This window comes from Emiliania huxleyi (genome assembly GCF_000372725.1).
Source record: "Emiliania huxleyi CCMP1516 unplaced genomic scaffold EMIHUscaffold_90, whole genome shotgun sequence".
Lineage (NCBI taxonomy): Eukaryota > Haptophyta > Isochrysidales > Noelaerhabdaceae > Emiliania > Emiliania huxleyi.
In genome coordinates this window covers 363,771-387,571 of record NW_005195300.1, presented here as the reverse complement: position 1 = coordinate 387,571, position 23,801 = coordinate 363,771, and the positions used below count along the sequence as shown (strand labels likewise).

General features: G+C 65.7%; 6 protein-coding genes across 6 annotated transcripts; 3 read left to right on the top strand and 3 right to left on the bottom strand.

Annotated features, from left to right (window-relative positions):
• Positions 1 to 3,128: 3,128 nt before the first annotated feature.
• Positions 3,129 to 4,419, bottom strand: EMIHUDRAFT_220322 (hypothetical protein; the record flags this gene model as incomplete). Its single annotated transcript, XM_005757563.1, has 2 exons — positions 3,129 to 3,198; positions 4,187 to 4,419. The coding sequence occupies 2 exons, from the start codon at positions 4,417 to 4,419 to the stop codon at positions 3,129 to 3,131; spliced, it is 303 nt and encodes a 100-aa protein (XP_005757620.1).
• Positions 4,420 to 5,074: 655 nt separating this feature from the next.
• EMIHUDRAFT_439025 (hypothetical protein) lies at positions 5,075 to 5,985 on the top strand (the record flags this gene model as incomplete). Its single annotated transcript, XM_005757562.1, has 3 exons — positions 5,075 to 5,771; positions 5,816 to 5,854; positions 5,898 to 5,985. Coding segments are annotated over 3 exons (823 nt in total), but the record flags the coding sequence as incomplete, so codon positions are not given.
• Positions 5,986 to 6,123: 138 nt separating this feature from the next.
• On the bottom strand, positions 6,124 to 6,868 carry EMIHUDRAFT_360018 (hypothetical protein). The gene is made up of 2 exons (XM_005757561.1): positions 6,327 to 6,868; positions 6,124 to 6,256 (listed from the first exon to the last, which is right to left on the bottom strand). The coding sequence occupies exon 1, from the start codon at positions 6,725 to 6,727 to the stop codon at positions 6,380 to 6,382; it is 348 nt and encodes a 115-aa protein (XP_005757618.1). The 5' UTR covers positions 6,728 to 6,868; the 3' UTR covers positions 6,124 to 6,256; positions 6,327 to 6,379.
• A 3,249-nt stretch (positions 6,869 to 10,117) lies between these two features.
• Positions 10,118 to 10,519, bottom strand: EMIHUDRAFT_69004 (hypothetical protein; the record flags this gene model as incomplete). Its single annotated transcript, XM_005757560.1, has 1 exon — positions 10,118 to 10,519. A coding segment is annotated over one exon (402 nt), but the record flags the coding sequence as incomplete, so codon positions are not given.
• Positions 10,520 to 12,686: 2,167 nt separating this feature from the next.
• EMIHUDRAFT_312461 (hypothetical protein) lies at positions 12,687 to 13,084 on the top strand (the record flags this gene model as incomplete). Its single annotated transcript, XM_005757559.1, has 2 exons — positions 12,687 to 12,827; positions 12,860 to 13,084. 2 exons carry the CDS (start codon positions 12,687 to 12,689, stop codon positions 13,082 to 13,084), a joined length of 366 nt encoding a protein of 121 aa, XP_005757616.1.
• A 933-nt stretch (positions 13,085 to 14,017) lies between these two features.
• Positions 14,018 to 14,437, top strand: EMIHUDRAFT_60777 (hypothetical protein; the record flags this gene model as incomplete). The annotated part of the gene is made up of 2 exons (XM_005757558.1): positions 14,018 to 14,146; positions 14,282 to 14,437. Coding segments are annotated over 2 exons (285 nt in total), but the record flags the coding sequence as incomplete, so codon positions are not given.
• Positions 14,438 to 23,801: the final 9,364 nt, after the last annotated feature.

Below are 23,801 nucleotides of genomic sequence, written 5' to 3'. Positions count from 1 at the left end.
GCTCAGCAGCCAAACCCGCCGCGGTGTCGGGCCCCTTCTCGAGCCCCCCCCGCGACCCAAGAAGAAGAAGCACTTGGAGCACTTGGAGTGCAGTCGGTAACCTCACATCCAGGGCCGGTGAGCTGAGAAGCGCATCCAGCGGGCCGGATGATCGGGATCGGGTTACGGGCTAGAGAGCCCTAGCCCCGGGGGTGCGCGTTCGCAGGGCAAGGGCTGTAAAGTAAACACGGGTCTCCGAGAGGGCTCCGTGTACCGGGTTTCCCCTTAACTGCAGAACGCCCCCTCTACTCGGAGCTAGTGGACACGGACACTACGTCGGTAACCTCACATCCAGGGCCGGTGAGCTGAGAAGCGCATCCAGCGGGCCGGATGATCGGGATCGGGTTACGGGCTAGAGAGCCCTAGCCCCGGAGAAAACGCGCGAATTCTTTTGCCGGGCGACTCCTCGAACCACGCCGGGGTCTCAGGTCGCGTGGGTGCCGCGACAAGAGATGCCGCCGCCGCCACGCACCAAGAGCACGATCGGAAAGGCGTCTACCTCGGCCAGAGGAGGCCAGACGACGCTCCTCTCGCTCGCCAAGTCCGGCCAGTGGGGAGACGTGGGCGGCGAGGGCCAGCGGACTGGCCGCGGGGCTGCACGGCCGGGCGCGATGCGTCAGGCGAGCATCGCCGACATGTCCGGCGTGGTCAACTGGCGGCGAGGCGAGCGCGAACCGACTCTCGAGGGTGTGCCGACCACCCTTTACCTCGGCGAGGCGGACGTGCTCCGGATCAAAGAGCGGCTGAGCGCAGCGACGGAGGGCGGCGACGAGGGCGCGATCCTCGCGCTGCTGCAGAGACTCGCCGCGATGCCGTGCACGCGCCCGCTTCTCGAAAAGACGGTGCGCAGACACCTCCGCGCACCTTTCCACGACCGCACCTCGCAGGCGTTCTGATGCGGTTCCCCTGGGGTGCCTCTCTGTTCAGGACATCGGAGTCGTCGTTGGCAAGCTGCGGCGGCACGCGTCCGCGCCCGTGGCGCAGGTCATGCTTCACACAAGCACCGCCTCCCCCCACCCCTCAACCGCCCACCCTGCCTCCACCCTCCACCTCACCCTCCCCATTGCCGCCCTCACCGCAGCTCCCCATTGCCGCCCTCACCGCAGCTCCCCATTGCCGCCCTCACCGCAGCTCGCGGAGAGGCTCGTCAAGGTGTGGAAGGGGCAGCTCAAGGAGCACCGCGCGCAGCAGTCCGACTCGGCCGCTCGAGGCAGGCCAAAGGGCTGAGAGGTTGTGGTGGAGGTTCGGGATTTGTTCATGGCGGTTCGTCGGTTCGTTTGGTTCAAACGTCGAGCTGGCGCGTATGGCGGCCTCACCCGAGCCGGCCGACGCGGTCGCGCTCGACGAGACGCTTCGTGGTTGGGGCAAGGGCTGCAGGGCGGAGAGGTTGCGCGAGGGCGCCACCTCTGGACAGCTGAGCACGATCGTACGTTTTTCGGGCATTGGGGAGAGAGGGGCGTACAAAGTGAACAGCGACCGGTGGGTGTGTGGCATGGTGCACACAGGGGTGTCCTCTGTCGTTGCACGTTGGAGAGGGCGCACAAACGTTCTCGCCCTCGAGAGTCTCGCCCCCTCCCGCTCGCACGAGCACACGTCTCTCGCCCCTCCCGCAGCGTATCTATGTCCACGTCTCTATGCCATTATTAGAGTATCACGGCCCGACTGGTTGGGTAGTAGTCTAAGTTCTGAGCCTCGAGGCTGAGCGGGTCTAAGTGTGACTAGTCACGCTGGGGTGCTTACGCGGTCTAAGATCAGCGAGAGCCTCTTACATCGGCTAAGTCGGCCGTGGCACAGCCTGGGGCCAAGAGGCTCCCACCGTGATCAACGATACGGCGCTAGCCCCCAAATTTTCTTCGCCTGCGGCGGGCGCCTTCTAATCCGGATCGATCCTTCTCATGCTCAGCAATCGCCGCCTCAGCATCCTCCTCTTCCGATTCTCGTTGCTCTTCTTGAGCGCAATCTTCAAGCCAAACAGTTCTCACAAATAGCCTCAAGCTCAAACAAACGCATGTCAAGGAAGCCTGTGTATGCTGGTCCTCTTTGAACGATCCGCGCGTGAGGTAGATCTAGCATAGGGCCTTGTTGGCAGCAGCCAGCTTGTTGCGCTGCTTCGTTGCGATGAGCTGATTGGGATCGCAGAAGTGCATGCCAAGCACCGCCACGATCTTGAAGCAGAACACATCGCAACCGCATCGTCCGCACTGCCATCGGCATGCCGCGCCCGCCGCTTCGCCGCAGCCGCCTTAAGACACGCATAGCGGCAGCACATGGTACGGTGCGCGTACTTGAGCAGGAGTTGCGCGCCGCAAGTAGCGCACTGGCCCTGGGACAAGGCGATATGGCGTCGTGCGCGGCATACGTTGGTCGGGACGCGTCCAGGTATTTTTCGGGTAAACCTGGACTTTTGCAGGTACGTATACCCGGGTTTTACCCGGATTTGGCCTTGTGCCGTCTAAGTTCATGGCCCCCGACCATACAGCGTCTAAGTCCGAGCCCGGCTCCGTGCGGGGGCTAAGTTGAGCGCTCGCTCGCTGCAGAGGCTAAGTGTAGAGCGACCCTCTAGCCCTACTACCCAACCATTACGGCCCGCAGCGATGAGACAAAGAGCGGCCGCACATTGCTCGGTACCCCCCCTGCACTTCTAAGCCCGTCCCTGCGGAGGGGGGGGGTCTGACCCCCCCAGCAGCAGAGGGGGGGGGGGGGTCCCGACCCCCCCGGCAGCAGAACGCTGTTGGGGGGGGGGGGTCCCGACCCCCCCAGCAGCAGAGAGCACTGGACCCAGCTCCCGCCTCCCGCCGCCCCCCCTCCCGCCCCCTCGGCTCGTGTTTGAGCGGTACGCTCGAGGCGGTTGTGTTCACCGCGCCTTCGAGCCCAATACACCTTCGTCGTGTCGAGTGCTGGCGTTTTACTAAAGACTTGTGACCATGGTGAGTCTATCTTGTACTACCCCACACATAGGCGCGTATAGTGAGCCACTCACTCGGGCGTCTCGCTGACGTTGAATAAAATATTTTCCAATGCCCCTCTCACAGCACTGGGCACGGGACCGGCGCGCATTGGCACTAACACGGGTACACCACGGGAGCCGCCTAAGCGACTCCTGCGAGGACGACGGCGAGGCACTTAGCTCCGTCCCGTCCGGGTCCATAAAAGCGGCCCCTCACAGCTCACCTATGCCCCTCTCTACGTCAGGAGCGCGAAAGGAAAGGCCCGCGCCGTCGCCATCGGCGCCACCTCCTCCCAGGCGTTCGAGGCCGGGTCGTACCGCTCGACCGAGTGAGCCGGCCTTTCGAACTCAGCCTCGTCGTCCTCCTCAACCTCAGCCTCGTCGTCCTCCTCGACCCTGCCGCCCACAGCGTACAACTTGCCTTCCAGCGCCGCCACCCCGGCCCCGAAGCGAGCCAGTGTCAGCGGCGCCACCTCCTCCCACGCATCCGTCCCCGGGTCGTACCGCTCCACCGAGCTGAGGTAGCCATTGCTGTACCCGCTCACAGCATAGACCTTGCCGTCGAGCACCGCCACGCCATGAACACTCCGCGCCGCCGCCATCGGCGTCACTGTCTCCCACGCGTCCAGCGCCGGATCATACCGCTCGACCGAGCTGAGGTAGACGTCGTCGTCGTTATATCCTCCCACGGCGTACAGCTTGCCATCCAGCACCGCCGTGGCGTGATTAATCCGCGCCGTCGCCATCGGCGCCACCTCCTCCCACGCATTCTCCGCCGGATCGTACCGCTCCACCGAGCTGAGGTAGCCGTCGTCGTCGTTGCCGCCAACAGCATAGACCTTGCCGTCGAGCACTGCCACGGCGTGACTCTCGCGTGGTGTCGCCATCGGCGCCACCGCCTCCCACGCGTTCGTAGCCAGGTCGTACCGCTCCAAACGGTTGGAAGTTGCTCCGTGACCTTCGTCGTTTACCTTGCCGCCAGCCGCGTAAAGCGTGTTATCGAGCACCGCCGTGCCGACAAATCTTCGTGCAGTCAGCATCGGCGCCACAGCCTCCTCCTCCCACTCGTTTGTGGACGGGTCGTACCGCTCCAGCGAGTTGACAAACTCGCCATCAGTGTCGTCGCCGCCGATCACAAGCATGCGCGGCCTCTCGCGCTTCTTCAGCGTCTCCTTCCAGCCGCGGCGCCACGCGCGGCACGTCCCCTTGGCGGCGTGCTCCTTGGTCGGCAGCTGGGCGAGGATGTGCGGGGCGAGGTCCGGCGAGAGGAGGACCTCGGAGAGCACCCACTCGGGCTGCTCCACGAGCCGTGCGGCGTGCTCCTCCGCCACGCGCAGCGCGGCGTCGCTCGCGCCCGCCTGCGCCTCGATGATGGCGCACAGCTGCTCTGGCGAGAGGCCCGCGACGCGGGCGCCGATGCGGTGGGAGGCCATCGTGCGCGCGATTTCTTTTTCTTGTCAGAGAGTGCCGGATGGAGTCCGGCCGCGGGACTAGGGAAGTTCGCTCAGGATGTGTGGCAGCCGCCCTGTTGGCTGAGTGTCTTGTCTTGTGGTTCTGTGTGTCGCTCCTGTGTGACCGTCATCGCCCGTCTAGCGTCCACCCATACCGCGTTGGCGTCCCAGTCGTTGGTCGGACTGTGTTTCGCCTTCCCATCAATCAATCAATCAAGAGAGTGATTTGTTGTCTTTTCCGCTTTTTCCATCTTGCGGCAAATCCCCATAAGAGGTTAGCCTAGCAGCGAGTGGGCATCGCCTGCCGGTCGGCTGGGCACGAGCCAAGCACTTGGGAGACCGTCAACCGAGTCCGAGCGGCGCCTGAGGTGGGTGCCACGGCGTCTGCACGAAGGCGGATCACTGTGACAGTCGTGATTTCTTGTTGGTTAATAAAAATCTCTCTCGAAGGCGTGGCGGGGTGAGGAGCCAGGGGTGGTGAACACCTCCCCGTCGGGCGATTTCAACGGGTATTACTTCTTTGAGAAAGCCGCTTACCACCGCTGCTGTGCGAGTCCAACCCGCCGGCGACCGAAAAAGTGCTTGTTTTTGGCGCTGTGTTGGCGCAGCCGACGTGACGAGATTGCTTTGTGTGCACCATGGCTTCAATGGGTTTTGCGCTTGTCGCCACCGCGCTCTTCCCGGCCGCCGCTGCCCTCTCCGTCCAAGCACCGGCTCGGCGCCGCCTGGACGGGCCTCTCACGTGCCCAACGAGCGTGTGCGACTTCATCTGCGAGCCCTCCGAGTGCACCCTCCCGTCCTGCACCATGCTCTGCTCCGAGTGCTGCTCGCCGGCCGCGACGCCGCCGCCACCTGCGCCGCCTGCGGGCTCGCCACGTTACGTGGCGTGTGGCAGGACTGGCCGGTGCGACGAGAGCGACCGGTGGGCGGCTCCGTCCGAGAAGCACGAGGTGCGGTGTTGCTCCGACTCGCGAATCGACGGCTGGAAGAAGAAAGATGGGTGCTCCGTGTGGAGCGAGTCCGACGACGATGAGATGGGAGGCAAGTGCCACCACAACAAGAACTTTGCGCAGGCCTCGACCATCTGCGAGGACGCGGGCGCACGCCTGTGTACTCGGGCGGAGCTGCAGGGGAATTGCGCACGCGGGTCAGGCTGCGGCCACGACCGCGATCTGATCTGGTCAGGCACGGAGAGCGAGGCGGCCGTCCCCCCGCCGTCGGCTGTTCCACCGCCGCCCTCCTCGGCTGCTCCGCCGCCGCCCTCCTCGGCTGCTCCGCCGCCGCCCTCCTCGGCTGCTCCGCCGCCGCCCTCCTCGGCTGCTCCGCCGCCGCCCGTCGCCGCCTCGCCATCCGCCTCCCCCTCCTCCGGCTGCGACAGCGACGGATGGTGCCCAAGTCCAGACGGGCCCACGCAGCAGTGCCGCGATGACGCTGGGCCACCGTGGGCCGACGACCTGGAGACCTACGGCCCAAACGTCCGCTACCACGACAACACGCCCGCCGAGCCCATCCTGCCGGCAGATGGCGCGTGCCCCGGCGCCCTTGCCGGTGCGTGCGCCGCCAAGGGCGTCAAGGCCGCCTACCTCGACGGACCGATCGACTGCGGCGGGCAAGGCTGGTTCTGTCGCATCATGCCGCAGCCCGGCTGGGGCGACTGCAGCTACGGCGACTGCAATTTTGCCAACTGCGCCACTCCTGATGCGGACGAGCTCGACACGGACGGCCACTGCCACGGCTCGGACGATGACAGCACGTACGGCTGGTGGGTGCGCGATCACTGGTTTAGAGGCTATACAGGCACGCTGAACTGCTGCTGCGGGTGAGCGGCGCCCTTCGCCCGCGCCGCCTCCGACACCTTCCCTCGTCTCTGACCCGCGCCCTCTTTGCAGGTGGGGCGCGCCAATGTACGGCGTCGTCAACCGCTGTGACTACCGCAAGCCCGTCAGCGGGGACGAGGTCTCCACCTCCCGCCGAGGGAGGCGCCTGGGCTCTGCCCATGGTCTGCAGCCGAGAGAGTTCCACCGTAGGTTGCGACCTGCCGCGACGCAAACGAAGAGCACGACGTCGATTTCAACCCCACGTGCGACGCCCACCCTCTCAAGCCCGACCCCGTCACCAACGGCGGCATGTGCTGGACGGTGCGCAGTTTTGCTGCCAAGTGAGGTCCAAGGACCACACGAGGTCGACCTGAGGTCGACGCGGGCGACGAGGCGAGGGTGTGTCCTGGTGAAAGGGCGAGGGGAAGGCCAAGGCGTGGCGCGGCGGGCAAACCCGAGCGACATGCCGACATGTTCATTAAGTGTGTACCTACGGTCTTACGCCTGTGTGGCAGTACTGCTCTTCCCCCCGACGTGGCTCCTGTCTCTGCGCGTTTGCGCGCGCGCATGCTCACACCGGCCTATGTACGTATGTAGATTATGTGGATGTATTTTCTTTGGCGTGGAGATGCGAGGGTCGCCCACCGCCCCCCCTTGCCCGTGCCCCACCACTTTGTGTGTGTGGAGACGTTTTACCGCGGTCGCCAGCTCTCCAGCTCGTCGTTTGGTCACACTGGGGAGTTTTGTAGAGGTTGGGGTTGTTGTTGACCTCTTGACCGGTATAAAAGTCGACCTCCCTACTCCGCCCACGTTGAGCGTGGTGTCCCGCCAGTAAGTCGCACCCGTGGTTCAACCTCGCTAGCAGCCCTGTCCTGCCGTCCCACCGTTGTCTTTGGCCTCGGTTGTGGTACGCTTGCTCCCACGAGGTGACAAAGTCGATGCCTCGGTCGTTGTATCCGTCGATCACCAGTCCAGCTGCTCTCGGAGCACCCCCGGCCCCGCTTCGGACGTTCGGACCATGTCCCTCACCGACTTGCTCCGGTGGCACGTGGACAGGAAGGCTCGTCGCATCGCGTCGCTGTCGGTGGACCCTACCACCACCGCACCGTCAGGTATGGCGTCAGCGCACTCGCGGGTCGCAACCAGCCGCGCTCTTTGCTCAGAAGAGGTACTGTGTTCTAGTTGCTCGCCACGCGTCACCAGCCGGCTCGCTCCCGCTGCCACCCCCGCCTCGTACGGCGAGAGGGCGTCCGCATCAACTAAGATATAGGCCGCCGCCAGGCGCGGTCTCGCCTCCGGCGGGATGTCGTGCGCCTCTCCTACCTTCGCCGCGCGGACGTGGATGTCGCGCCGGAGGCGGGTGGGGAAGGCCTCTCCGCATATGCAGGCCGTAGTCGAACTCACCAGGGGTCCTCCTAACGCCCTCCCAACTGTCGGCTACAGGGCCTTCCAACCCCGCCACCGCATCCGTGTATCGGTCCCCGAGGACGGTGCCAGCCCGCCCGAGTGTACACCGGCCTCCGTTGACGCACGGGCAGATGGTCGGTGCTCGCTGACAGTCCATCTCGAGGCCGCCCGCCCCCTCCCCTCCCCCGAGTGTCTGTAGATGTCTCGCCACCGCAAATGCCGCCGCCGATAAGAGGGTGGAGACGGCGTCCTCCGTCTCTGTGGCGCCGGAGCCTCCGCCGCCCTCCTCGTCACCCTCTCTCGGCACGTCGCTGCTCCGGCGTCGCGAGCCGGCTCGTGAAGCCGTCCCCGAGCCACGGACATGGTCGCCTCGAAGATCGCGTCGACCGACGTCCCCGCCCATTTCCGCTCTGTTTTCTTTCTTTCTTTTTTTGCATGAAGGGGGTCCGTATCATGGGGGTCTGTGTCGCAACGGGCACAGCCAGCCCACGCCGCGCCACGCAAGCCCGTGCTGCTCATGTTGGCCTATTTCTTGGAGGAGGCAGGCAAGAAGGCGCCAAACGGCAAGCCGCACGAAGAACTCGGCGATGCCGCAATGGTCAACCCGCGTGCGAAGCACGCGACAAGACACAAATTCCTGCTCAAACGACTCGTCAAGACCCTTCGCTCGGCGTGGGGCATGCTCATCGAGATGGAGCCGACTGCACACCTCAGTTACAGTAACCCAAAACAACCTGACGTGGCGGCTGCTTGCAAAAAAAAAGGCGACGCGGGCAGGAAAGGCAAGAGGATTTCGCTCGCAAGGGTGTGCGGTACTGAGCCGCCGGTGGCGCTTTGCCGTACCAGTCGTTGGTCGGACTGTGTTTCGCCTTCCCATCAATGTTCGTTTACGTTGAGGTGATGTGGAGTCTGGCCGCGCGGCGGGCGGCGGGACGGACGTATAAGATAATGAATCGATGATGCGATCAGGCGTAACAAGCGCGATTGCACAAAGGGTGGAGGAGGGTCTGGCCACCGCGGGGCGAGGGAGGCGGCGGGCCAGATGCCGGATCCGCTGTGCGCGTTCGTCGGTCAGCGTCAGGGCGCGGCGCTGACCGCGGCGGCCTGGGCCGCGGCGGCGGCGAACGCCGACGGCGGCGGACCATTCCAGCGGCACCGTCCCCTCGTTTTTATTAGCCTACCGTCCCTGTGAAGTAATAAGGTAAACTTCTCCACAGACCACACGCACGTGAGGTGGTGCACGAGTGGCGTGAGTGAACGAGAGCAGTGAGCACCGTCATCGCTATCGGCGAGACGGAGGGAGCGACTAGGGTAGCGAGACAGGCTAGGGTGGCGCCTCCGCCACCTCACGCAAGCAGGCGCCAGAGGCGAGGGCGCACGCGCCAAACAAAGACGCGCGGCGTCGGTTCCCCTTCCGCCACTCCAGCGCACAGTCGGCCACCTCGCGCCATAGCAGCGGCGGCAACGCGCAGAGGTACGCGCCGCGCTCTCCTGTTCACAGTGCGGCGCTGTGAAGAGGCGCCGCTTCACAGCAGCGCGCAGAGGTTTGCGGGCCGCGCTCTCCGAGGTAGAGCGAGCCGAGGACGCACAGACCGATGCCCGCCTGCCGCACGCCCCACTCGCGGACGTTTGGCGCGCGCAGCGTGGTGGTCTGGCTGCCGCCGCCGAGCAGCTTCGCGACGCGCCGGCCGATTGGGATCTGGTTGAGCGTGAAGGGGCTCCATGCGCAGACCTGCGGCATGGAGAATGACTGAGTAACGATGAACAGTCATGGAGAGTGGCTGAGTAATGATGAATAGCCATTGAGAGTGAAAGGGTAATGATGAATAGTCAAGAATGCGTGTGCGGGAATACAAGAATTCGAAGGTGCTTGTCTAAGATGCGCAGACCGTCGCCACCGCGCCCGTCAGCAGCGCCAGCAGACCACACGCCAGCATCCAAGCCTGCACCCACCACTCGACTGCAAACGCGGCGGGCAGCGGCGGCGTCGCGGCGCCGCCGGCCGGTGGTGGCGCACGCGCTCTGCGGGAGGGGGAGGGGCGGGGCGAGGGCGAGGCGATCTCTGACCTCCTCGGGATCCAGCCGGCCTTCTCCGATGATGGCGGCGGCGGCGGAGGAGGAGGAGGTGGTGGTGGAGGAGGAGGAGAGGGCGAGGTCAGATGCGGCGAAGCCAGCGACGCCGCGGCGGTGAGCGCGAGGAGGAGGAGGAGGAGGGGGAGGAAGGGCCCACGGGCGGCGATTGGCTGCTTGGGCGGAGACAGCGGCGCGCTCTCCACCATCGCCGCGCCGCTCGCCTTGCCAGCTTTGCCGTCCTTGCCGTCCTTGCCGCCGGCCGTTGACCAGCCGCGGTATAGGGAGGCGGAGATCTCTGCCGCCTCGGAGAGAGGGATGGGGTCGCCGTACTTCCGGCCGTAGTCCGTCCGCCACGCGCGGGACCGATCCGCCGACCAGCACACGCCGCCGCCAACCTCCTCGTCGAGGCAGTAGCGGCCGACCGACCGCTCGCCGGACGCAAAGCGGTACGTGGCAGGCCCGTGCAGCTGCCCGCGCAGCCACGCGCCCTCGAGCGCGTCGCCGTTCGCGTACAGCAGCTTGCCGTCGCCGTGCCGCCACCCCGCGCGGTAGCCGCCGCGGTACAGGTCGCCGTTCGCGCAGTGGTACTCGCCCTGCCCCTCGCGCGCACCGCGGGCGAAGCCGCCGACGTACCGCTCTCCGCCGGCCACGAAGGTGCCCGAGCCGTGCGGAACGCCCTCGCACCACTCTCCCGCGTACATGCCCTCCTCGTACGTCATCGTCCCTCGCCCGTGCGGACGGCCGTCGGCATCGCGCTCGCCCGAGTAGCTTCTCGCGGCAGCCATGGGCGTCAGCAGTGGACAAAGACCGCAGCCCTCCACGCTTGGCGCGAGCAAGCGCAGCAGCGCACAGAACGGGGGGCCTGCGCAAGCAAAGAATTCTTCACGCGCGCTCTACACCCTCGTGGGTGGCGCGAATCCCTGTGTGGTGGCGGCGTGCCGTCCTCCCATCCCTCCCTTGGGTTGTCTGTTTTCTTTCTTTCTTTCTTTCTGGGTGGCGCGACAAGTGTTCGAAGAGAGAGTGGACCTGAGCAATAATATGACTGGGTGGCAAATGATAGCAGTGGGCGTCAGAAGACTCGTCCTTGCTCGAGGAGAGCTCGATAGACTCGAGGGGCCAGGATATGCAGCAAGGAGGGCGGAGCTGCGCCGAAAGGCGCAAGAAGCCGCGAGAGCAAGGGACCGGCAGGAGGCGGCGGCGCCGCAGAACGAAGCAGAGGAGAGCGACGCGACAGAAGAAGAAGAGACAAGGGAAAGAACGACGAGAAGGGGGCGACCGCGAGGTGGCATGAAGGTCGCAGCGAGAATCTGCGAGAGACTGCGAAGAGAGATAGGAAGAGGCGGACGCCCAAGGGTGGGCGACGGCTAGCGCATCACACCCCTCTCCTTAAAATCCCTGTGTGGTGGCGGCGTGCCGTCCTCCCATCCCTCCCTTGGGTTGTCTGTTTTCTTTCTTTCTTTTTTTGGGTGGCGCGCGGGTCGGACACAACAGCCCACGGTGGCGGGTCGCTGTTCAGCAGGCCCGACTTCCTGTCAGAATGGGCGGTATGGGCCTGACCAGTGCCATGGACATTCGTGAGGCGGCGTGGGTCGGCACGTGGGCCCTCGTCACGCGGCCGATCGATCGATACGCGAGCTACGAGCCATTCCGCGACCTCAACGTGGCCCTTGCGCCGGGAGATCCGCCGCGGCGCTCCTATCTCTCTCGTCGACTCCCTCGTCGTCGCACGTCTCGCTCACTGGCGGCTCGCTCTCCATCGAGTTCGTCGTCCCGCCTTCGCGGGGCGCTGGACTGTGGACGACTCCAGGCGTGTACCACACCCATTGTTAGACGGCGTGAAAAATCAAGTATAAGCGAGATACTGCATAGGCCCACCCTGCTTTCCCTAGGTCCTCCGACCCGTCTGTGTATGCCACCCAGTCGGGCGGGCGTCGTTGCGCTTGCTCTGCCAGTTGCTGCTGCTGTGGGCGAAGAGCGACCCCTGGTGCCTCTACCATTAGTCTCAGCTTGACCCGGCATGCCCCCCCTTCACCCTGAGGCGCTACACAGAGGAGTGCGACTGTGCTCACCGCGCAGCCGTTTGCCGCCACCCCTCGGACAGATTCGAGCGTCTCGGGGAGCTCGCACTCGGAATCTCGGATTCGCTGGAAAAGAAACCTGAGGAAGAGGCAGACGCCCAAGGGTGGGCGACGGCTAGCACCACACTCCTCTCCTTAAAATCCCTGTGTGGTGGCGGCGTGCCGTCCTCCCATCCCTCCCTTGGTGTGGTATGTATGTAGGAAGATGAACAACAGTCAGGCTCGGACTGGACACCAACGCGGTATGGGTGGACGCGGGACAGATGATGACGACACGCACGAACGACACACAGACACAAACAAGCTCACAAGACACACAGCCAGCTGGCTGCCACACGTGTGGTCTTTAGTTTTTTTTTTTAGAGCGCCTTCGTTGTTAATAGTACAAACCCAATGGTCCCTTGCTAGCGGTCCTTCGTTGCAGTCGCACACACTCACACGCCACGCCGCACCGCGCGCCCGCCCACTGCCCCGCCCAGGCGGGAAAGAGATGAGGAGATGGGGACAGCAAAGGAGGAGCCTCAAAGACGTATGGGAGGGTGGATTGTTTTTTCTTTTCACTAGAGTGAGGCCCTTGACGGGCCCCGCCCCCAATGGGGCGGGGTTGAATGGGCTAGCGCTGGCGTGGCGTTGACATGAGCACAAAGTTGCTAATGTGCGTAGACGAACAAACACAGAGTAGGGTTGAAATCGTCCACGTAAGGCTTAGGGAGTGCTTGGGGTGGCCTCAGGCATCCCCAAGGGAGTCGCAGCGGTGCCCCATAACGCATAAGCAGCTTAGCGATTGTCGAACCTCGAAGCGCGTTCGTTTGAAGAAGTCACCGGTAAACTTCGACACTTTGAGGGGTGAGAGCATGCATTATTGTGGCATATCATGTCACATAAGGTCGAGCTTGACCGCAGAAGCATCAAGAAGCGGATACTCCAGCTCGACTGTGCCGGCAAACTGCCTCCTCACGCCGGCCGGCTGCCAGCAGCCGTCGCGGCCCGTGGCGTGCTCCAGAGAGGGAGAGAGGTCGAGTCCGCATGGCTCAGGCCGGCCAGAAGGTGTGTGGCGACGGCACCGTGGCAGGAGTGCGGAGAAGAGCTCGCCGAACGCGAGCAGCGGAAGGCCGAAGTGTGCCAGCGCGAGAGCCTCGCGAACGGGTGCAGAAGGAGCTCGCCGTGACACGATGCCGGGCGGTGGTGGTGCTCTGGCGGCTGTGCACAGTGGGAAAGGTCAGGCTGCAACAGCGTAGCACGATGGTAGTGCCCCGCTGCAGCCTGGCCTGACATGCACAGGGCGAACAGAGACCTTGCTATCGCCTGGCGCTCGTCTGGGCAAACTTTGACCGCCGCCCGGCTCGCCACGAGCACGCAGCGACAAAATGATGACCGTGTCGAAGTTGAGGCTGGTCGAGAGGAAGAGGCTGCCGTGCGAGCCGGCAACTGGCTGGCTCGGCGTGAACGGCGGCGGCGACTTTTTGCCGAAGAGCGTGCCTGCCGAAGAGCGAGTCTGACTCAAAGTGCACGGAGTGGGTGCCGCCGACCGTCGGGAAGAGTCCGATGGGTGCCAGGAGGATCCAGAGAGCGATGAAGGCGCAAATTGCGCCGCCGAAAGCGGCGGTAGAGGCCAGGACGTGCGCGTGGGCCGGTCGGGCCACGTCCCGGGGCGAGCGATCGAGGGCCGCGGGGCTCGCCCCGCCGGCCGAGCGGTGCGAACGGCCGGTCGCCCGCTTCGGGTTGGACCCGCCGGGCGGTCCGGCGGCGGATGGCACGGCCGGGCGGGCCCCGGGAGGCAGGCGGGGCCGCGACAGGCGGCAGGGCAGAAAATCCCATTCGGAGAGCGTGTGGTCCGACCCCTCTGCTACTTTCAATGATAGGGACGAGGCGTAACCGCCGCGCCAGCCGCGATGGGGTCGCTCTTCAGCTGCAGCTTGCCCAGCAGCCCCGTCCCGCAAGGAGATCTCGAGGCGTATCTCGAGGCCACAAGTGCGTGGCGCCTGGCGCAAAGACGCCCGTCTTCCCTTGCCCTTCTCACCATGGCGCCCCGCACCCTGCCCCGCCCTGCAGTGGGGCCAGTCCTCGTGAAGCATCCGTGGACGCGGCTGCTCGGGCCATCGCAGCTGGTGGAGATGCACGAGGTGTTCTCGAAATTTGGTGCGTCCCCATGCGAACTCCACCGTCGCAGCCTCGTTGTCACTGCTATCTTCTTGGCCCTATGCAGACCGAGACGGCAACGGCCACATCGAGGCCAGGGAGCTGTCGAGCGTCATGCGACGCCTCGGGCTCAAGGCTAGCACGGAAGGAACAACTCAGATGATGGATGCGGCAGATGTGGACGGGAACGGGCAGGTGTCCTGCTGTCCCGCTCTCCCTCTCAAAGAGCCTGCCGTGCTGACTGCCACACGAGCTGCTACAGCGCCCTCGGCCCCCATCACGTCGCCGCCACCATCGTCCCCTGCCCCGTGCCCGCCGCCGCACTCGCAGATTGAGTTTCCAGAGTTTGTGCTCATCATGGGCAAGCGGGTTCTCGAGGAGGACGGCAGGGTGGAGCTCGAGTGTGCTTTCCGACTCCTTGCACAACAAGGGTCTGGGCTGGTGAAAGTAGAGGATGTGAAAGCGCTGCTGACGACGGCGGGCCAGGCGCATCGCTACTCAGCAAGACGGCGGCCGGCCACCCTGCCGTCCTCCTTGACCCCGGATGTGTTGCACCATAGCCGTTCACGGCGGAGGAGGCCGCGGCGTTCCACTCGACGCTGTCGCACCTGAGCAGCGACGTGTTGACCCGAGATCAATTCTTTTCGCTGGACTGCTGGAAGCTGCCCGAGCTGCACTCGGGGCCCACAGGGGAGCTCGCCGCGCCGTCATCACCGCCGTCGCCAGCGTCTCGGTCCCTACCACCGTCTCCAACGCCTCCCGCCTTTTCAGACGCCGCGCGGACAGGTTTCGGCTCCGCGCATGGCGCCATCATGCGATGAGCAGCGGCGTGGCGCCTTGCTCGTTGGCTTGGTTGATCGCCGCGCCGGCCTCGAGAAGCAGCCGGACGATGTCGAGGTGGCCCCTCTGGCACGCCATAGAGAGCGGCGTGGAGCCGTTCTTGTTGGCGCGGTTGACCTCGAAATTCTTTTGGCGAGATATATGTTTATTTTTTCGCGTGTCAGGATGGCGAGGAGAGACGCTCTCCTTCGACCTTGCCTGTCCTCGCCATGTCGGGCTTCTCGCTGCTACTACCCTTTCTGATGCTGTGCTTCTGCTGCCTACCCACCAGCCAATGGCTACCGCCGTTCTCGCGCAGCGCCGCGTCCCACGGCACGAGCCCGTGGGCGCTGCTCCGCAGGCGGATCGCAAGGAGCGCGCCCGTGCGCTTCTGCGTCGGCCGCGCACGGGCAGCGGTGCGTTGGGCGTACAGCATGGCTCGGACTACGCCGTTGCTGCGCCCTACCACTCCTCACGCCGTGTGGGAGCGGCTCTGCCGCAGGGCGAACAAGGAGCCGACCGAGGGCCCGCCCGACGTGTCGGCTGGAGCAGAGGCTGTGGGGCTCGGCCGCGCGCGAGGCTGCCCAGCTCCACGAGTGGCTCCACGTGAGTCGGAACACGACGCCCTTCATCGAGGCGTGTGTCGAGAAGCTGGTCTCGAGGTGCACCGACGGCCGTCATAGTGACTACCTTGCTTACGCAGACCTCGAGGCGGGGCCGAGGCTGACGAGGATGTCATCTGTGCCCCTCGTCGAGCAGTCCCAGGTGTCGCTGAACCTGGGAGATTTGCTTCGCTTCTGCCTCAACGAGCAGGGCGCGGGGGGGCGCATGCTCTGGGAGGAGTGGAAGCTCGCTCTCCGCGCCCTCCGCTCAAAGGAGAAGCATCGCAACGCGTCAGTCCACCGCGACTCTGCCTCGAGGCAAGCGCGGGACATCCCGCTCGATTCTCGCTCGAGGGGGCCGGCCGAGGCGGTCGAGTCTGAGCCCATCTCGGTGCACGAGTTCGCCGCCCTGCTGCTCTCGCCGTGCAACAGCGCCATCGAGCGGAGGAGCGCCCCCACGGAGGACGCGACCGAGCCGCTCGCCAGCTACTGGATCGCCTCGTCGCACAACAGCTTCCTCGAGGGCGACCAGCTGACCTCCGGCGTGTCTTCCGACATGTACCGCCGCCTCCTCCTCTCGGGGACTCGCTGCCTCGAGATCGACTGCTGGGACCCCACCGCCTTTGGGCGGTGGTGGGGCCAGGGACCGCGCGTCACTCACCGCATGACGGGCGGGGTCTCTCTCCTCTGCGGAAGCGTAGCCTTCGGCGAGGTGGTCGCTGCGATCGCCGAGCATGCCTTCACCGCCAGCCCTCTCCCCGTGATCCTGAGCATCGAGATGCACTGCTCGGCGAAGCAGCAGAGGAAGATCGCCAAGGAGCTCTGTGACACGCTCGGCGACCTTCTCTCGCGCAGCGACCGCGTCGCGAGCACGCCCCTCCGTGATCTGCACCGGAAGGTCCTCGTCAAGATGCGGCTAAGGGGCTCTCGGGCACACCTTGGGGCATATCTCGGGCACATCTCGACTGTAGGTCCTCGTCAAAATGCGGCTCGACGAGGGAGGGGTGACCACGGACCCGCTCCTTCGTCAGCTCGTCACGCTGCCCACGAGCTCCATCGGCCAATCGCCGCCCGAGGAGTCCGAGTCCACGAGGCCCTCCACGCAGATGTCCGAGTGTTCCCTCGGGTCTCTAAGCTCGACCTGCCTGCACCGCGGCTCGTCGATAGCGGAGCAAGCGAGCGCTAGTGAACGCCCAGGGAACCGATATGCCTTACAGTATTCTTATACAATACTCAGGTCCCGCTAGCAGCGGAGGAACCGACGAGCGAGCTTTCGGGCGCCAGGGTGCCGCGCCGCGGTGTCGTGAACTTGTCCGAGGAGCGGCTAGAGCGGTTGTTGAGCGAGCAGGGAGGCTGGCTGCCCCTCACGGCCTCGCAGCTCGTCAGAACCTACCCCTCTCCGACTCGGTGGTGGTCGAGCAACAACGATCCACTCGTGCGCACCCGCCCTCGCCCTCACCACCTCTCCCGAACCCATGCGCCCTTTCCGCTTCATGAGTGAAGTTCCCTCCCTCACCCGCAGGCGGCGTGGCGCGCGGGTGTGCAGATGGTGGCGCTCAACATGCAAACGAACGACGCTCTCCACGGTCTGCCGGTGCAACTCCACGACGCTCTCTTTCACGGCAGCGGCGGCTATGTCCTCAAGCCCACGGCACTCCGTGAGCCCGATCGGGCGCTCCCACCCCCGACCCCAACCAACAGAGGCCCCATGACCCCGGGTCGCGGTGGCTTTGGTGGCGATCGGGTGTCGCGCGAGGGCAGCCTGGCCCGCTCATCTTCGGAGAGGGAGCTCGGCCACTCTCTGACAGGGCGAAGGAAGCTTTGGCCGCCGCCGCGGGAGGAGTGGGAGGAGGTGCATCGGACGGAGCTGAGGGCGCGCGCTCGTGCCGCCCCACCGGCCCTCCCTCTCGTCAGCTCACCGAGCGAGCCACCGCCTTTAGGTGCTCTCCCTGCACCAGCTTCCGACGCGGGACGAGTGCCGGCCCCTCCTCGCTGAGCCGCACTACCCCTTCGTCTCGCACCTCAGCGACAGCCCCCGCCCGCCCAGCGGGTCCCGCGCCAGCGTATCGAGCCCGCGCGTCGCCGTCGAGCTGCACGCAATTGGAGGCTTCTGCGCGGTCGCACGCGAGCCGCAGCCACCGCCCGAGGCGCAGGGCGTGACTCGGCTCGTCACCGCGGTCGCAGCGGGCAACGGCCTCAACCCGAGCTTTGACGAGACCTTCCACTGCCTCGCGGCCGAGCCTCACCAGACCATCCTCCGGGTGGTGGTGGAGGATGAGGGGCGGCTGGTGGCGTACGAGACGGCGGTGCTCGGCTCCCTCCGCTGCGGCTACCGCTGCCTGCACCTGCGCTCGCCCAGCGGCACGCGGATCGACTCGTGCTGCCTCCTGCTGCACATCTCCGTCTCCACCGAGCCAAACACCTACGGCACTGTCGACGAGCTGAGCAGCATGATGAAGCTCAGCCGCGTCGAGGCCCTGACTGAGGAGCGGCTCGACCTCGCCTCCGCCACCGATCTCGGCGTGAGCGAGGAGAAGCTGGAGAATTGGCGCGAGCTCGGCGGCGGCGCTCTCGAGCCAGTCCTCAGAGTCCTCGCGAGCGGCGCCGTCGAACCGGTTGTCGCCCTCCTCGACGCGCAGTGGATCATCAACCACGCCGAGGCGCGGACCGGGTGGTTGTGGCAGCGGCGGCGGGCGGGCGGCGTCCTCACCCACCGCCAGGCGCTGCCCAAGGAGGCCTTCCTCTCCCTCGCCGACCTCGTTGAGGCGACCAAGTATGAGCTTCCCGTCGCCGCGCTCTCCTACCCGTGGCTGACCAAGGACCACCCCGACCCGCGCGGAGCCAACCTCTCCCGCGTCGCAAGGGCGCTCAAGGCTCTGCTCACCAGCCCCGACATCCCGCGGCTCGGCGTCTTTTGGGACTTCGGCTCGCTGCACCAGCACCCCGACCGCCCCAACGGCGTCATGCGCACCGAGGAGCAGAACGCGCTCTTCAAGCAGGGACTGGACTGCCTCGGCACGCTCTACTCCCACCAGCACACTTTCGTGCTGCGGCTGACCTCCTTCCCGGACGGCCACAAGGCGGAGGACCAGGCCGAGGGCACCAACGTGGCCAAGTACTTTGACCGCGGCTGGTGCTTCACTGAGCAGAGCTGGGCGAGCCTGACAAAGGCCAGCAGCCTCTCGCTCGATCTCGGCCTGATGCGCGACGGTGAGGAGTACGACTGGGCCAGCCTCATCGGCGAGTGCATCCAGGGCGGCGGCCGGCGCCCTCCGCTGCTGCCGTCTGTGTTCGCGGCGGAGCTGGAGTCGAAGAGCTTCACCAATGGCAAGGACGACAAGCCGAAAGTGAAGCGGCTGTACGAGGCCACCTTCGAGAAGCAGTTTGGCAAGGCGACCCTGCTGATATACCGCTTCCTCGGCTGGGGCGACGCGGAGGCGGCGCAGCTGGCGGAGGTCCTCGCGAGCGGGGCAGCGCCGCGGCTCGAAAAGCTCTCTCTCCGGGCCAACAAGATTGGCGACAGGGGCTGCAACGCGCTGGCTGCCGCCCTCGGCAAAGAGGGGGCAGCGCCGCGGCTCGTGGAGCTTGAACTCTGCCGCAACAAGATCGGCGACAAGGGCTGCAAGGCGCTGGTCGCCACCCTCGGCAAGGAGGGGGCAGCGCCGCGGCTCAAGGAGCTCAATCTCCGCAGCAACCCGATTGGCGACGAGGGCCACAAGGCGCTGGCCGCCGCCCTCAAGGAGGGGGCCGCCCCGAGCTTGAAGGCGCGAGACGCCGATATATCCGATATATCGCCCCGCTCCGCCCAATGCTCATCGCACCTCCCCTCGCGTGCAGGCGCTCTACGTGGGCAGCAAGCCGGCCGAGCTGGTGGCCGCGTGCGAGGAGCGGGGAATCACGCTTGAGTGAGCCGCTCGCAACACTCGACGCAAGACGCAACTGAATCGGCTGAATCGTCAATGTGCAACTGAGATCTGAGAATACTGTTACTGTATACGTGGCTGGGTCTTTAGGCATTGTGGGGTTAGCACTCCCATCGACCCTCATGACCTCCTGCGGTCTCTGAGATGGACACCAGTGGATGTGGGACCACAGCCAGGATACACTCGAAGGCTGGGTAAGCAGTAGAGGTCGATACTCGACGCGTCCCACATGGTCTGTGTCGCTGTTGGCACGCTGTCGACAGGACGTCGAGCGACACCGGTGGCAGTGCCACCCAGGAGTGGTCGGTCGGTCTCTCGTCATGAGAGAGCCACCATGTGATCCACAGCCGCGCCAGCCTGCTGGAGCAGCCGGACGATCTCGAGGTGGCCCACCTGGCACGCGATGAACAGCGGCGTGACGCCGCCGTCATCCGTGGCTTGGTCGATCGCCCACGCCGCGCTGGCCTCGAGGAGCAGCCGGACGCACTCGAGACGCCCCTGCTGGCACGCAACAAACAGCGGAGTGTAGCCGCCATTCACGGCTTGGTTGACTGCCGCGCCAGCCTGCTGGAGCAGCCGGGCGCACTCGAGGTAGCCTTCCAGGCACGCGATGAACAGCGCGGACCAGCCGCTGCCAGTCGTCACCCCGACGCTCGCGCCGGCTTCTATCAGCAGCCGGCGCACCGCCTCGGCTTGCCCGTGGCGAGCGGCCCAGGTGAGCAGCGTGTCCTGCTTCTCGGTGTCGAGCCGCGCGTCGAGCTGGGCCGTGAGCGACGTGCCGCGCGTCCGCCGCCCGGAGAGAGGAAGGCGCGCAGCAAGGCCAGGTCGCCCACCGCCAGCTCGGGCAGCAGGGCTGGGCTGACGCCGCTCATATGCCGCCAGAAAGAAGAAAAAACATCCGCAGAAAAATCAGGGGGACTCGAGCGAACCTCGCCCCCTCACCGTGTGTTGTTGATGTATGTAGGCGCTAGGCAGTCGTTCACTACCTCATACACAGCAGCTGTAGAACGCCGTGCTGGGCGCAGCGACACACCGCGACGTTCCAAGGCGCCACAAGGCTGGTGGTCGTCTCGGCTCTCGCGATGGAGGCCGGGGGCAGCGCAGTGCCGACCCGCTCCTACACCTACGACGGTGCCACGCCGCAGAGTCTCGCCACCTTCCTGCTTCGCGAGTGCCGGGAGCACTTTTGCGCTTACGGGCACTGCAAGCGCGCGCTAAGCAAGGGCCCCCTAACTCTGGCGTGGGACCCTGCCGCGTGCCGCCGCTGGACCCCTGGGCGCCCGGGCGGGGTGGGCGCCGGGTGGGCGGGGCGCGCGGCGGGGGATCCGACGCGGCGGTCGGGCGGGGGGGGGCGCGTCGCCCGATGAGTTTTGCTATTCGTAGTGCGCCCAGCAGCGAATAAATTAGTACATCAACTCCCCACGCTTGACTGTGCGAGATACCTTGCCAAGAAACCTGAGCGCAGCATCGCCTCCACTGCGCGAGAGGGCCGCGGCATTGCGGGCGCGGCTCTTCGCCCGAGCGCCGTCACTTTCGCTGCGCCCGGTCGCGCTTCCGCCGCTTCCTTAGCTTGTGCTTCTTCATCTTTTTCGCGCGCTTCTTCTTGGTGCTGTCGAGCCGCAGTGGCGGCGGCCGCTCTGCCAGCGGTGTCTCCTCCAGAGCGGGCGGCATGTGGAAGTCGACGCCCTCCCGCCACCCCACCGGGGCGGTCGTTGGTGACGCGGCGGTCGGCGCTGGCCACCACGTCGCCGGCGATGACGCCGGCACCCGCCGCCAAGCACCGTCGCTGTACCAGCCGCCGCCGGTGTGCAGCGAGGTGCCAGGCACTGCCAAGCGAGGCGGCTGGCGAGGCCGTGCTAAGCTGGAGCCCACGTGCCTGCGCGCGCCCGCCGAGCGAGCGCCCGATCGAAGCGAGCAGCGCTCGAGAGCTCGGTGCATTGATTCGGCGTGTGCGGGCGCAAAAATAAGGGAATTTTTCGAGCTGGTAGGGAGGGGTGGAAGAAATGTGAAACGATTCGGATTTGTGAAACGCCTCTCTCGACTTTTTTCGCGAGCCACAGGCGCTCGCCCTGTGAGCCACAGCCGTGCCGAGCGCCTGCTACAGGCCTGCCTGCAGCCCAGCCGCAATCGCTGCGGCGGCAGCTAGTCGGTTCGGCCTGGACTCGCGCGCGCCGAGATGGGAACCCAACACACGGCGCGTCGACCCGCCTACGCTTTTGCAACAAAGTCTGCTTGGCTTGTGCAGGTGATGCCCAGAGCAGCAGAGACGACGCCGGCAGCCTCGGCTCGACCTCGAAGGCGGATCTCGTGGCCAAAAACCTGTGCTCTATTCGTCGGTGGTTCACAGTAGACGTCTGTGTAGGGAAGCTCTTGCGTCGACTACGGCCGCCGAAGACTGTCTATTAGGGCACACCCGAGGAGGCGCCGATTTCAAGCACCGTGCGGCGGTGGCCAGGTCACAGGCATCGGCTGTGACACTGGAGAGTCGAGCAGCGGCACTGAACTTCCCTACAGGTCATTCCAGCGACCCACGGAGTACGGTCTCAGCGCGCAATCACTCTACTAGATCCCATCCTTGCCGGGCCTCTGCGAATGTAGGTACCGAGTTCATGCGTGGCCAGGTTGCAGGCCCATACTGCCTGGTCTCCAGCACCTATGATCACCGCGCCAGGCCGCAGTCGACGACGTTTGTGTGCGCTGACCGCACTCAACCGTTGAGTCGCGGTGTATCAGTCTGACGACACTCGGGACCGTGTAGGCGATGTGGGCGACTCTGGCCGTCCTGCATATGGCCGACCATGACCCAGGAGGAGTGTACACGAGACATATCGTACATGGCTGGCGTTCTCGCGGCAGCACTATCGCGTGCGGCCGAGTGCGAGCTTCCGTGCCCGGTGCCAGACGCACTCGGCGCCAGACGTCCTCGGGAGCTCGCATTTTTGCCATACTTGCCTGCCCTCCCACTGGCTCGGCGCTCCTGGTCCCCACCCTCGTAGGCAAGGCTGAGCGACCCCGAGCTCCAGGGCGCCATCGCCGTGCTCGGCGGCGCCGCCAAGGGCGCGAAAGACGCGCTCACAAAGGACTAGACGCGCTGCTGCTAAAGAAGCCGGGCACGCTCGTCGCGAGAAGTGGCTGCCGCCGCCGTCGGGAGGGCGGCAGCCACTTCTCGCGCTGCCCAACGCGCCTTCGCCGACCGCCGCGCCATCGCCGATGCCGTTGCTCGCGCTACCGGCGCCACCGGCCGCGCGGGCCGCGCTGGCGGCGCCGCCGCCGGCCGCTGCGGCTCCGCAGAAGCGATCCCTCGCGCAGAATCGCCCTCGGTGCCGCGGCGGGCCGGGGGAGAGGGCGTGAGGGTGTCTGTGGTGGGTAGGGGCCCCTTGCCCATCGGGTCGCTGCGCGCTAGAGCAGCGGCGGCCCGCCTAGGGGGCTCAGGGCGGCCTGCCGGAGGGTGCCCCTAATGTGAAACACCTCCGGGGGAGGCCAACTTTGAGTGGTTGTGCCGAGTACTGTTTAAGGGTTGTGGGGCTGCTGTGGGCGGTTTTGGGCGTCCCTGGGGCACCCTCTGGAAGGGTCTGGCCCGTTGGTTCGGGGGGCGTCGCGTCTAGGGGGTGTATTCACACCTCAAAAATCGTTTCACGGAAGGTACACCCCTCCCTAGCGCCCCAAAACAGGGGCGCGCAGCGCGCCTAAGGCGACGACCAACTGTGTGTGTGTGTACTTGTTACGTGAAAACCCGCTGGGACCCGGACGCCAGCACACACGGCTAGATTTCATGGCGGGCCGCCTAGGCCCTGGGGTCGGAGGTAGAGTCGGTGGTGGTGCCGCGCGCGGCGCGGGCTTCGCTGTCGGGGGCGTTTAGGGCGGGGTCGGGGAAGGAGGGTGGGGTCGGTCGCATTGGCGGCCGCGCGGCAGTGGCTGCGGGGGGGGGCGGGAGGAGGTGGTGGCGCCGACCGCAATGGCGGCCGACCCGACGTCGAGCGCCGGGCGAGATCGCGAGGTTCGAGGGTGAGCTCGTGTGTGTGTGTACACGACGACCAACTGCGCCACATCCTAAAAGTGTTGGGGTTCGCCGACGATTTGATCATATTCCTACAAAACACCGGCCAGCTCAATGAATTCAAACGACTGCTAAATATCTACGAGCTCTTGCATACGTACTTTTAGCTTACTGGGAGAAAAGAGAGAGGGGGTTGTGTTCTCTAGGCCCCTAAGGGCCCTACGCGCGGCGTGAGAGCTCGGAAGCGAGCTTTGCACGGCGATCGAGGATGGCACGGTTCACCCCCTAGCTTCACCGAAGCGATGGAGATGCGTTCCGCGTGGTGTGACACAAATGAGAGGCGGGAGTGGGGAGGGTACGCGGTGCGGTCAACGCCCGAGCGTTGAGCCTCTCTTGCATATGGTAGAGAGCATATGGTAAAATGGGGCAGGGAAAATTGGTTCTTCGCGCGTGTGTGTTCTCTCGAGGTTCTCGAGGGGGATCTCCTTTGGCCGCGTTGGGTAGCGCGC